The sequence below is a fragment of the Plectropomus leopardus genome, chromosome 24 (assembly GCF_026936395.1).
Source record: "Plectropomus leopardus strain MGB_pleo_1.0 chromosome 24, ASM2693639v1, whole genome shotgun sequence".
Classification (NCBI taxonomy): Eukaryota; Metazoa; Chordata; class Actinopteri; order Perciformes; family Serranidae; genus Plectropomus; species Plectropomus leopardus.
Window position 1 is genome coordinate 4,038,302 of NC_142199.1, and position 13,745 is coordinate 4,052,046.

Below are 13,745 nucleotides of genomic sequence, written 5' to 3' on the forward strand. Positions count from 1 at the left end.
GTTATCCATCATTTTTGTGTTATTGTTTGACTTTTGTGACTCTGAAGTAACCCTTTAAAACACCAAAGTCACACTGTAACGAACTAACTGATCGAGGCAGCGGTAAACCAGCAGCTCCTGTTTTCAGCGAGGTAAAATGACTTTTTATCGACGGAGTCTGGCGAGTTGTGTGAGAGTTTGTAAACAGATATTTTGATAAGAATTTTCCTCGTTTTTGGAGTCTTTGTTCAGGCATGCGAGGAAAATCAAATCATTAAATCACGGTGACAGGAGATGAATGACTGATAGAAAAATGGTTATTTGGGGTGTGAAATATTCCTTTAATGTGCACATAAGTGGCTTTTGAATAAGAGTCTACAATCTTAAATTCTAAAAGAGGACAAAAAAACTATTTTTTTTAAATCAAATTAGCTTCTGAAATCTTTCATTGTTCTCTTTGTTGTATTCTGTTTAATTAAAACTGCCACAGCTTAGTACTGTTGTTCTTGGCTTGATATTCTGCTGACCGTCCCTAAAGTGCTCCTAAATCCACTAACAATGAAAACAGAAATGACAGCACCTCCCCTTTGCTGTAAAAAAAACAAAGAAAACTGCTTGTTTCCAGGCTGCTGGAGGCGGCAGCTCTGACACCAACTCTCCAAACATTTGGCGACAGACTGAGGAAAAAAAAAGCATCCAGTGGGGCTCTGTGGAGTATGACCGTGAATGTCAAGCTCTATCTCAGACTAACAAGCTAACCACAGCTCATTATGCAAGCCAGCCTTCCTCCGCTCCCCGCAGGACGCACCGAGCAGAACCGCCTCAGTCATTAAAGGAAAAACAACATGCCTCCCGTCATACAACATAATCAATAATCTGTGTTTCTTCCATCTGATCTCCTACATTTCCCAAAATGCCCTTTGACTCTGCACAGGGACGGTGAGTGAACCTGTTGCACTCAGCGTGTGTAGGTGGACTGAATGAAAGCACAGCCATAGAAAGGCAGTGGGAGGCTTTTTTTCAGATGACTAAAAAAGAAAAAAAAAAGAAACATTATTTTGTGAAAATGTCCTGTGGCTGCAGTGCATTCTGGTCTATTTCCCGATGCCGTGGGCGTACGAGTTGGCCACCGTGCTGATAAATTCCTCTCTGTATAATTATTGAATGTCTGTGTTAAACGCTGGCTGCAGAAAGACGCTCTTTGATCCTGTCTTGAAACCTGATGTTTGCAGCCGAATTTCTGCATTTATGAATCATTTTCTGAGATTAAACGCCGCACTTTGTGGCCAAAAGTATGTGGACACCCACACATTACACCCATATGTAATTATTTATGAACACTTTATTCTAAAAACATAGGCTTTCTGCAAGATTTTGGAGCCCGGCTGTAGGAATTTTCCTCTAAGTTAAATTTGGTGGTGCACTTGTTGATGGAAGATGCAAACAGACTCATTTTAGGCTGCACAAAATTAGGTGCAAAATGTATTTGCAACCTTTATGCTCATGTTGGGGCCTCAGGACTCAACTTCTACAGGAAAATCTGCTCGGTGTACACGATTGCTTCATACCTGCAGCAAACATCTGTACAGTGTGATCATTGGCAAACAAACACAGACGGCACAAACAATCCAGCAGTCAAATTCATGTGAATAAAGCTGCATTAAGACTGATTTTAGCTGTGTACCCTCCCTCACCTATGTGAATTCTGGTTCATCATGCAAAAAGAAAAAAATTAACTTTGCTCAACTTTAGCAGCAACTACATATGGTGTCGCTCAGTGAGGTGGTACATTGGTCAATCTGATGCTGCGTAATGTGATGTATTTTACTGAATTTCTTTTGTAACATAATTTCAAATATAAAATCATCATAAATATAGTTTTCTGGACATTTTCCTTAATTTTCCTTTGGATCATTTTTGATTAAAACTAATTTTTGAGGTATTTTCCTTATCACCTTTTACTAATTTCTTGCAACTTGTGGGACATTTCTTGCCAAGTTGCCTTTTTCCCCCTGGTGTTTTTGAAAGAAATCAAAACAATTTGTTTAGGTTTAAAAGGGTCATTTACACAAGTGTCAAAGCTTGTGAAGACATCTGAATGAACCCAAACAAGTGCACCACCAAATTTAACTTCAGCTGAGCCCCTTGATTGCTCTTCCAGCTTACTGAAAATAAATTCCTATAGCCGGGCTCCAAAATGGTGTTCATAACTAGTCACACATGGTGTAATGTGTGGACGTCCACATACTTTTGGCCACATAGTGCAGTGTTGCAACTTGTGGGACATTTCTTGCCAAGTTGCCTATTTTCCCCCTTGTGTTTTTGAGAGAAATCAAAACAGTTTGTTTAGGTTTTAAAGGGTCAAATAGCTCGTAAAGGCGTCTGAATGAATCCAGAAATGGTCTTCCCCAAACTGTCGCCACAGAGTTAATATATGCATGTCCGCACAACATCTATCTGAAGACTTTTTAGGAGGATTTTCCCTCACAGAGAAAATAGAAAAAAAACAAACATAACATAAAAAACATGCCAAAAATTCCCATCCTCCACCTACACACACACACACACACACTCCACGGAGACAAACACACTCAACACCATGTTCCCTCGTCTCTGCCAATGACAGCCAAGATCCCCCCTCGAACTCCCATCACGCTACGGCTGCTAAATCCCAACCGCTTTCATCTGCCAGGGCTGCGATGGAGTGCACGCACACCGTGAATAGACTTCTGCAATTACATTATACACACCAGGAGAGGAGATGAGAGCGGAGGCTTAGATGGAGTCAGGAAGACAGAGGGAAAGAGACGGGGATGAGGGAGGGAAAGACGACAGGAATGTGACAATAACAATAGATGAATGAGTAAGAGGGGGAGAAAAAGAGAGGATGAAGAGAGAGCAATTATCTCGGGCAGATATCAAGCGATGGCGAGTGAATTTTCAATCTTTTGGTTTTGAGGGAAAAGACGGCGAAGGGCAAAGTGAGACAGATGGACGGAGCGGGAGGAATGAAAAGATCAATGATGGAGGGAGCGGTGAGAGATGGAGGGAGAACAGGGAGGAGGAGGAGTATGTATTGATTAAATGATGAAATATAGCAGTTCAGGTGGATGTAAGAGCACACACACACACACACACACACGCACGCACACACTAACCACACGTGTCCTTGTTTGTCCTTCATGTTTCCGGCTGGTTTGTTCGAAATTACTTATTTATGCTCATTCATCATTTTTTAAACATTTGGGGATGCATTTAGCCACTTTCCCACTCTATAATTGTTCCATATTGAGAAAAGGTAGGTTTCCTGAGTTTCTGCAGTTAGCTGAAATCCTCTAAAATCCAAAGATATACAATATGTACGATAACCAGAGGCAACGTGTAACACAACTTAGATTTTATCAACCCACATGCATCTCAAAGAATGAAAAAATATGTAAAAAAGGAGAAAAAAAACATTAAAGTTCTTTATTATTCAAAAAGTTATGCTATAATAATTCAAACAGACTCATTTAGTATTTATTTAATATTCGTATCTATTCATTTTAGTTTAAATGAATGAACAATCTTCCAAATAAATCAATAAACTACTTTGATAATTCAAAAAAAATGTCTGTTTTGGTTTCTTTTGCAGCAAATAACCATTTTTTCCCATCATCAACATCTGACTAACAATCAGGACCCTTTCTTTTTCCAAAAGCTTGTGACCTTTCAACAAGAAAGTACAGCTGAAGCTTACAGTGATGTCCCAAAATGCATCTACAGGCAGGAAAAGCACAATTTCGACTAGAAAAGTGCACTTAGCAGAGTGAAGATCTCCACCAAGACACTGTGTTCAGGCTGCCCCTGCTGATTCCTGCCACTATAGACAATTCCTGTAATCCCAGCACACACGCCGCAGCATATTTCAGAAAAGGCAACATAATTATGAAGATGAATGTATTTTTAGTAACTGAAACACAGCCACAAATCTCTCATTCAAGTGGTTTGTATAAAGAATAAAGGACAACACAACCTGCTTACTTACTTATTGTACAAAAACAAATATCATGAAAAATGGACAAACCAACAAAATCTGCAAGTCTACAAATCAGGCAGACAAAATGTTCCCCATTGTGGTGCGAGGACGAGCAGAGGATGGAAAAACGCTTGATCCCAGCTGGACATCTGGTTGAACTGTCCCTCCCCTGTCCCTCCCCTGTCCCTTACAGTCAAGAAAACAAAAACGTCTGACGTATTCATCTTGTATCGAGAATGGTCCAAAGTGAGGGTTGATGACCAGCAAAGGGCCACAAGTCAAAATCAAGCCACTTCAGAGGCTTCAGCCTATGTGGGGCGCACACTTGAGTCTGCCCCAGACACCAAACATTTCCAAAAATGCCATTTTTTGAGCCAAAATAAAGGCCAAAATGTGGCCGGTAACAGCCAACGAGGCTTGTAGTTTTTAAGATAATCCAGACGATGTCCAGAAAACTTCAGTGGACATCAGCAGTCAATGACAGCATAAAAAACTCCACTGTAAACCACTGCAACCACAAGAGAAACAGAGCATACGGTCAAAAACGTGCACACAGAATATTAGGCTGATTGGTCCAGTAGTTTGCTAGATTAGCTGCAGACAGACACACTCACGTGCACACAAAACTAAACACATGAACGCCTTCAGGTTTCTGCCTGGTGGAAGTAACGAAACACGAGTACAAACTGTTAAAATCTTGTTATTCTTTCAGGTCATTAGTTTCCTCGTCGAGAAATCTTAAGCAGGAACTACAGAAGATAACGTCGTTTTTTTTTTAAAGCAGACTGGGAAAAACATTTCCAGAAATCTGCTTCACAGAACTTTGGAAAAGAAATTAGAGCTGAAATTATCTAAAGTTCAACCGAAGACCAAAAAGTTGCTCCTAAAAAACTGTTATCCAAAAAGAATTGGAAAAATATGTTTGACCTTTAAAGAAAGCCTCAATTTTCCTGTTCCATTAAAAACAAGATTTCAAGATTACTTTGGCCTTTTTTTCCCTTTTTTTGAGGAAAATCTGCCTCGAACATAAAGGTCACCACATAAAAAACACATACATAGTGCAGAAAGTCACAGACATGAAGTGCAAGAAAGCATAAATGTGGGCGATATTCATGTGAGATATATATATGTGAGATATTCATGACAAAAACTGTCCATCAGTACATTCGGCCAAAAATGTCTTCACATACTCCCATATACATTTGTATATTTAAGTCTGGCTCTGTCTATTTCCTGAAAACGCTCCCTGAGCTGTGTGAAGCCTTCATCTGTTCTTACTTAATATCTCACATCAAACACAGCTTGTTACCATTCGGAAATTAAACAACACAAAGGATTATTTCAGAATATTATGTTATTAGAAGAAGTTAACTGTTTCTGCAACTATGGCAGAATAAAAACACTAATCCTCTTAATCCTGGTCTTAGCACAAAAGTGAAATCATACTTTAAAGAGAGAAACAGTCGTTATGTGTTTAGGCTTTTCCTGCACTCTCTGGACGTATTTGGTCCCCTGAAGTTTAGAAAAACACCTCTCCACAGCCAGCGGCGAGATCTTTCCACACAGTGCTCTGCTCATTTACTGTACTACGAGGCGAGGCGGACAAAACCTTCAACCAAACATATATTTTCGTGTCAAATCCAACCTCTGCAGCCCCTAGCAACACTACAACGCCGGCGTCTCTGCCAGGAGCAGCGTGCAGCCTCGTGACAGCCGTTGTTTACATAGTTCCTCCTGGAGAGGAGTCGTTTCTGACGTACGGCGCCGACTGTAAATCACAGCAAAGTAACAGTTTGCTGATAGACTCAGACAGTCTAATCTGGCTAATGGCTCCCTCCCCTCCCGAAGACGGATGGATGTCGCTGTATATACTTTGTGTGTGTGTGTGTGTGTGTGTGTGTGTGTGTGTTCACTACAGATACAGTAACAACTCGTGCATGCTGATTACGATAGTTTAATCATGGACAGATTTTGAGACAATGGGCGTCTAAGCGCAGACATGTACGAGGCCTCAGACCCTCAAAGTGAAGGAGACACGAAACAAACACTTGTTTTAATGAGAAATGTTTGTTTTGTCTCTGTGTGTGTTTGCTGTCTTTCTCTGTGTGGATTTGTTGCATCTCTTTGTAGTTGTTTTCTGTATCTGTGTTGTCCTTTTGCATCTACTTGTGGTTGTTTTATCTCTCTGTATCGTCATTATGCATCTCTTCGTGATTGTTTTGCATCTCTTTATGGTTGTTTTTTTCCCCTGTATTGTTGTTTTGTTTGTTTTCTGCATCTCTATGTGATTGTTTGGAGTTACTGTACATTTATTTGGTTGTTTTTGTGGTTATTTTGCATGTCATTGTATATGTTTTTCATCCCTGTCACTGTTTTGTCTATCTTTGTTGTCATTTGCATCTCTTTGTGGTTGTTTTGCATGTTGTTGTTGATGTTGTTTCGCATCTCTGTCACTGTTTTATGCCTCTTTGACATTGCTTTGTGTCTTTCTTCGGTTATTTTGTCTCTTTTTGTCAGTGTTTTGCATCACTTTTTTTGCCTCTTTAAATGTTTGTGTCTGTGGTTGTTGTATCTCTTTTTGTGTTGTTTCTTCTCTTTTTGTCATTGTTTTAAATTTCTTTGTGGTTGTTTTGCATCCCTGTCATTGTTTCGTCTCTCTTAATTGCTGTTTTGCATCTCCTTGTCTTTTTCTGCATCTCTTAATAGTTGTTTTGTCTCTATTTGGAGTTGCTTTGCTTTTATTTGTGGTCATTTTTATGGTTGTTTTGCATCTCTCTTGTTGTCTGTCTCTGTGATTGTTTTTTCTCTGTGTTATTTTATTTTTTTTGTTTTTCTGTGTTGTAGTTTTTGCATAGTTTTGCATCTCTGTGTTGTTGATATGCATCTCTTTGTGGCTGGTTTGTGTACACGTGTATAAAGTCCCTGCATGGTTTTTGTTGTTGTCTTTGTTGCTGCATTGCATCTCTGTGTTGTTTTGCATCTTTCTGTGGTTGTTATACTTCTTTAACTCTTCCTGTGGAATTTTTACATCTCTGTAGCGGTTTTAAGATGTTTTTTGTAAACTTTTTTGTGTCTCTGGTTTGAATGACTTTGAGCAGAGATTCTGGTCCAGGGGCTTCCTGTCCCCCCTGTCCCCTCTGTCCCGTCTGTCCCCTGTGATTATGATTACTGAATATAACCGTCAGCACGGACATGATGTGACTTTAATTCTCCTGTAACTGTCTGTGAGTCAACTGAAAGTTGCTAATCATTTTCTGATTAATGACCACATTATGCAACAACATTTCTCAACAGGAGCCAAATGTCAGCAATTATCGGAGAATTTTAATTTGCTCTCAGCCGAGTTCGACACAAGAACCCATCAAAGTGACGCTGCAGAAGCGAAACAACCCAGGTCGAAGAAACCCCCCAAAAAGGAAGACACGGGGCTCATTCAAATGTTCAGGTTTCCAGGGAAGATCAGAGCGAGCAAAGAGAATAAATAAAGACAATCAACAATGAGAGGAGTGGTGATGTGGAGCAGAGCGGAGCACAACGAGAGCCCTCCCTGCATGAATAAAGAAGCTCTTTGCCCTGCTTCTTTCAATAAAAACCTCCCGCGGTCGCACTCGGTGCATTTTTATGCTCCCCTACGTGCTGCACATGTTCAGCCTTCCTCTTTGAGCTCCTTTTTTCGAAAACCAGTGTGGAATATTTGGTCTAAAAACGAACAGCTTTTCTTCTCAGTCCAAGGTTTTCTGCTGGGAGCAGAGATGCAGCACAGAAAACAAAACTGAGAGTACAAACACATCTCCAAAATGGAGCCAGTCTTGACCACTTAGCTATTCTCAGAGTATCTGACCACATCTTACACACTTCCTCTGCTAACTGAACTTAAATACATCGACCTTTAGTACACGACCTCAGTCACATGACAACAGGTGGTCAAACACGAGGAGGAGACCACAGCCACTGTCTCCATCTTCTCTCTCAGGATGTCTCTGAACCTGAAACCTGAACCTGAAAACCTATAGAAACAATAGTATGATACTGATTTTATCTCTTCCACAGTTAAACCTTTGAACCTTGAGCAAATTGGTGCAATTTCTTTCAAAAACATGGAAAAAAGGCAATGAGCAACTCAGTAAGAAATGCTCCACAAATTGCAAGAAATAAGCCAATTTAGAAAATTATTCTGAAAAGCTGGCAGAAAATGTTTTGGGAAAAAAGACAAAATGCTGTAGGGAAAAATATATTTATAAATATCAAAGTTACATATTTGAAATTGGGTTACGGAATAATTATATTTTTACGCTCTTTCCCCAGATCATTTACTTTTTTGGGGTTATTTCTTCTCATGTTGCTTATTTTCTTCTTTCTATGTTTTGGAAAGAAATCAAGCAACTTATTTGCCAGTTAACTTTCTGCCTTTAATCTTTTTAAATGAGTCATTATTTATACTGAGTATGCATGTTGCAGGTGTTATGTAATGGTGTTATTTGGTCTTGGTATTGTATTAAGTGCCCTGTGTTTTATGCATGCAAATGTATGCATCTTCCTGCTGCACAAACCCACTGGGACAAATAAAGTTATTGATTGGTTGGAAGTCTTAAATACTCCACACTTTTAAAGGCAAAGGTTTCCTTTCAACATTGGAGGGTTTGGGGATCCTCTGCCAGAACCTTTGGAGCAAAAAACACTTTATTTCCTGAATTATAGTGAATTTTTGTGCAGAAATTTATAGTGTAAATGTCTAATTTAAAAAAAGTAAATCTTGGCTACCATGTGCCTTAAGCTGTACTGCCTCCGATCTTTGGAAATCTTTCCCAAAACATTTGCAATACTGATTGACTCTCCACATTCAAATCTGAAAACACACAAGTTCAAACGGACACATTTGTTCTAATCATTTTTTGTCTAGTTATTAACTACTGTGCTGATTTGTTGGATTTTATGGATCTATGGATACATTATTGTTAGTCTTTAATTGTGTCTTTGAGTGCTTTGAAAGGCACCTATAAATAAAATGCATCATGATCACTATTATTATTGTTAGTATTATTATGTTTGTATTAGGAATCACAAATGCACATGCTTTAAAAATGGTCAGGTTCCTTGCATCCCAATGCCCAAAACTTTGGCCTATGCACACATCAGCTGTGATACAGAGGCAGTAAGGTGAGAAGAAGGTGGCATTTTTCTGCAGACTTGTCTTTGTCTGAACAGTAACTTCAATTCAAACATGATTTTCCTCCAAGATTTAAAAAAGAGACATGGTCTTTGTTGCATCTCTGTGTTCTCCAGTACTGCAATAAAGGCATAAAATGCCCTCACAACAATAATTCCTGAGAACTGTTAGGGCTTAAAAGCTCAAAATCAAAAATTCATCATTGACTCATCCACACCTCCCGGGAAACTGAGCAAACCAACCAAAAGCTCCAGAACAGAAACTAAATGGACCTCAATGTCAACTACATTACTGTAGCCACAGTCAAGAGTAAGATTCAGAATGACTCTGTGCAGCACGAGTGCAAATCACAACCACAAACATCGTATCACAGACGCAGCTCATTCATTATACTTTAGTTTCCCACATACAGTAAATAATACCATGGAGGCATGTGGGAAAAAACATCACACAGGCTGAGTTATTGATGAATAAATGGTCAGTTTATGGGGTGAAGTGTTCCTTTAAAGCTGAGGCAGCAGGATGATGAGCTCCTGTACAGGCGAGGTGTTGATCTCATGAGAAGGTGAAGGCCATGTGTGGAAATAAAAACAGCACACTTCATTGGCCGAATCAATACGCAGCCTCGTAAACGCAGATTAGCCACCTCCTGGTGATCAGCCAAGGAGAAGCACGGTGCTCCGCGTTCGTTTGCCAAAGGTTGCTTTTCATAAAAAGCTCGTACAAAAGACAAAGACAGCGGGAATCTCATCGGTGGTTTGGATGATTTAAGTGCATTCCTGCTACAGTTAATTAAACAGGCCAGAGAGGGAGAGTGAGATTGCTTTGAAATTCTAATCCCCTGACAGACATTCAATTAAGCTTTTGACCGTTTTACAACAGCTGTTTGTCTTGTTGAAATATACGACGAAAATACGGTACAGCAACCCCCGCGCTCACCTCAAATCAGGCAAAGAGGAAGCAACACATTCATGTAAAGCCAAGTTGTTCCCCTTTTAGTCACTTTAAGCCTGTTAAAGCCATTTTATATATTCTGTATCACCTTATTCTAACTCTTCATTGAAGCTATATAATGTTTGATTGAGTGAAATATGTTTTTATGGCTCCACTTTTTATTGATTTCCCCCAAATTCAGTCTGATATATTTGGCATCTTTAGAAACTGTTGGATCTCCACTAGAGTTTGAAATAACGTGATATTGGATGAGTAATGTTTGGCTGCAAAGCATCAGTTTGAACGGACTTTACCAAATTAATCCATGCAGAGAAAATGATGCACTTATGAAATTTGGGGACACATAAAAAGGTGGAAGTTTGGGGGTCCTTGCCAGAGAAAATGTGAGCATCAGGCACTTAATTTCCTGCATTCTGGTTGTTTTTCTGCACCAATTTGTGCTTTTTCTGTGTCAATTCATACAGGAAATGTCTTAAATTTGTCCTAAATCCTCATCATGTTTTTACTGAGGGGCACACATGAAACGGATGGTTTGGAAGTTTTATCTGTCAGGAAATTTTCTGTCAGACACTTAATTTCCTATCTTCTGGTGAATTTTTCTGCCATTTTTTTTTATAAATCTATAGTTGAAATGCCTTTTATTTAATCAGAATCAGTGTTTTGGGGGACAGACTCCAGAACATTTGCATCATATCCAGCCTTGTAGTGACTTTTTCCTCACCAATGTACGGTCAAAAAATGTCTTTCATTTTGTAAAAATGAAGGTCTGTGGCTACTTTCATGTTTTAATTTGTGGGACACATATGAACTTTTACGTGTTTATTGTGAGGGGCAATGCAGGTAGTTGTGTATGCTCTGAAAAATTCTCCACATCTATGCCTAAAACTAAAAAATGGCCATGAAAATCATACAGCTACACACAGGCATCTGGGTTTGCTTTTTCAGACATGCTCTTTAGGGCACTTTGGCACCAGTCTGAAGGGCTTCTTCAAAAAGCAAAGGTCTTTGTATAGAACCAATATCAAGATGTAGAACTGGTCTCAAAGGGCTCACACAGTGGCAGCAGAGCGGTCTTTCACATGCATATGAGAGATGAGCTAATCTGTTGGCAGGGGAACCTTTTGGAAAGGTCTTTAGGAAATGGTTCAACATAAAGAACCTTTTTTTTCTCTTGGACCCATTTCTGTTGAGACTACGCCTGAAATTGTTGCTGATAAGAGATGTTTGTACTCAAAACAGTGAATAATTCTGTCTTGTCCAGAATGCGTTGGTTATTTTGTCTTTTTTCTCCATCAAGAGCAGGAAGAAAACCAAGGAAAAATGTCTATATGTGAAAAACAAGACCAAACAGCTTGCACTGAGATTATTTTCCTTATTTTTTTGCCCAGAATCAGGCATGAAGATTTACATGTCAATTTGTAAGAAATCGCAAAAAAAGCCAAATTCTCACAGTAATGTTCCACTTTTCCAAACTACAGTACAAAGCCATGAATCTTTATGATCCTTGAAGCCAAAAACAACAAACATCAACAGTAGGCTGCTGCAGGCTGTTTTCATTTTACTATAAATTGGCCTAATGGAAAGACAGAAGCCACATGCAACAGCCATCTATCACAGTTTTACACTGTAAACCTCATATTCTACTGCAGAGCACTGTAATCAATTCAACGGTCATATACTGTTGAAGTAAATTATGCGAGAGACACCATGAAATAATGGAAGGATGCTGTCAACTACAGCTGCAGGTAAAAAAAAAAAGAAAAAAAGAAGAATAATAATAACAATAAAAAATAAAAAAAAAAAAATGAAAAAAATTGTAAAAGAAATACTACAACCTACAACTGCCAGTAAAAAAAATAAAAAAAATAAATAAAAATAATAAAATAATAATCAATTACAGCTGCCAATAGGAAAATTTAAAAATAAATTAAATAATAAAATAATAATAATGCAGCTGCCAGTAGTTTACCATAATCCAAATAGCAAGCGGCTTAAGGTGAAGCTTCCATAAGTGACAGCATGACCTCAGAAACACCTGCAGGATTGACTCCATTCCCACCTACTGCTTATCCCACAGTCACAATGGTCTTCCAGTCTACTTACTGTTGTTAAAAATGTTATTGCTGCTAATACTAAGGGGTGGTTGGATGGAAAAAACAAAAACAGATTTTGATGTATTTCAGCAAATTTCTTAGTTTGTAATTGTCTGGTTTTGGATAAATATTGTATTTTTCTAATGTATTTCTGCACAATTTAAGCACACCTGCATCACATCCTGCTGTAAATTTATCTGAACGCTGCCAGATGTTTGCACCTGGCAACGCTGCTCTTGCACTTCATTTCGATGCAAGATCGCTGCACTGATATTGGAAATGAGAAAAAACACTAAAATGCTAAATTTCTCACTTGCTCCGACCATCCATGGTGTTCGCGAGCAGGCCAGCAGCAGCAGCAGCAGCAGCAGCCCGAGGTCCAGGTGAAGAGACGCGGTCATAACCTTCTCTGTCTCCGCGCACGCACCTCTGGCTCTTCTGCACTCCTCTTCCTTCTCTCTTTAACTCGTCTGACTGGAAGTTTCCCCACAGGGTCACCACTGCTCCCACATCACCTTCATCCCTCACAACAACACTGCTTCTCCCTCTCCTGTTTTTATTCCCCAAGTTGCGCAAAGTAGGTCAGTAGCTGCAAATTCAAGGATGCTGAATGAACGTGAAACGACACTTCTCAGTCCCGCCGCGCAGCAGAGGCAGCATAATCTCGAAACCAGGAGAAGCTAACAGGTAGTCGACCCTTTCAGCCACTTGTCCTCGGCTCTGCGTGTATCTAGCGGGCGTGATTTTGCGTCAAATGTCAGCTGAAGACGCATTAAAAATCCGCCTTTCCGCGGCAGGTGGAAGGTCGCGGGAGTTTCAGCACCGCGGACAGCGCTCAGGCACATCTGCTGTCATTTTCAGCGATGATGAAGAAGAAGAAGAAGAAGAAAATTTGATTGAGGATTTAAATAAATAACAGAGAAGAAGATGATGTTGGAGAAGGCTGGAGACGCAGGAGCGCAAAAGGGGGTCCGTCTCATCCAGCTCCGGTTTAATCTGACAGATTATGGGAAGCCCGGAGAATCAGAAAATGTCTGTCTGCAGGAGCTTCGGAGGTAACTCCTCCAGCCAACCGTACACACACACACAAACACACACACACACACACACACACACACACACACACACACACACACACACACACACACACACACAGAGAGAGAGAGACACGCATGCACACAAGAGGCATGCACGAGACTGACGTTACAAATCCTGTCACTACACTGAGGATCGAGGAGGAGGAGGAGGAGGAGGAAGGAGAGAGGGTGGCGGTGCGCATTTCATCACGCTGAATTACCTGCCAGTTGTTGGGTGGCAACTGTTGATTTTGTAATCAGATTACATATGAAATACCTACACAGATTTGGAGTAAAATAAACATGTATTCAAATACTGCACTTGACTTAAGTATTTGTATTTTCTGTAATCCTACTTCACGATATTTCTCTGTAAAATATTGCACTTTTACTCCACTACATATATTTGACAAATAGTTACTCTACAGAATACAGTTTTGCATTAAAACATATGATAA

The 13,745-nt window shown here is 39.7% G+C and overlaps 1 protein-coding gene across 1 annotated transcript in view; it reads right to left on the minus strand.

The window, feature by feature from the left end:
- LOC121962915 (fibronectin type III domain-containing protein 5b-like) overlaps positions 1-13,416 on the minus strand; it is a 39,682-nt gene extending 26,266 nt beyond the window's left edge. Inside the window, exon 1 of the mRNA XM_042513239.2 lies at positions 12,525-13,416. Within this exon, the coding sequence (XP_042369173.2) occupies positions 12,525-12,612 (88 nt within the window). The 5' untranslated portion in view covers positions 12,613-13,416. The remainder of the gene's footprint in view (positions 1-12,524) is intronic.
- Between the last annotated feature and the right edge of the window lie 329 nt (positions 13,417-13,745).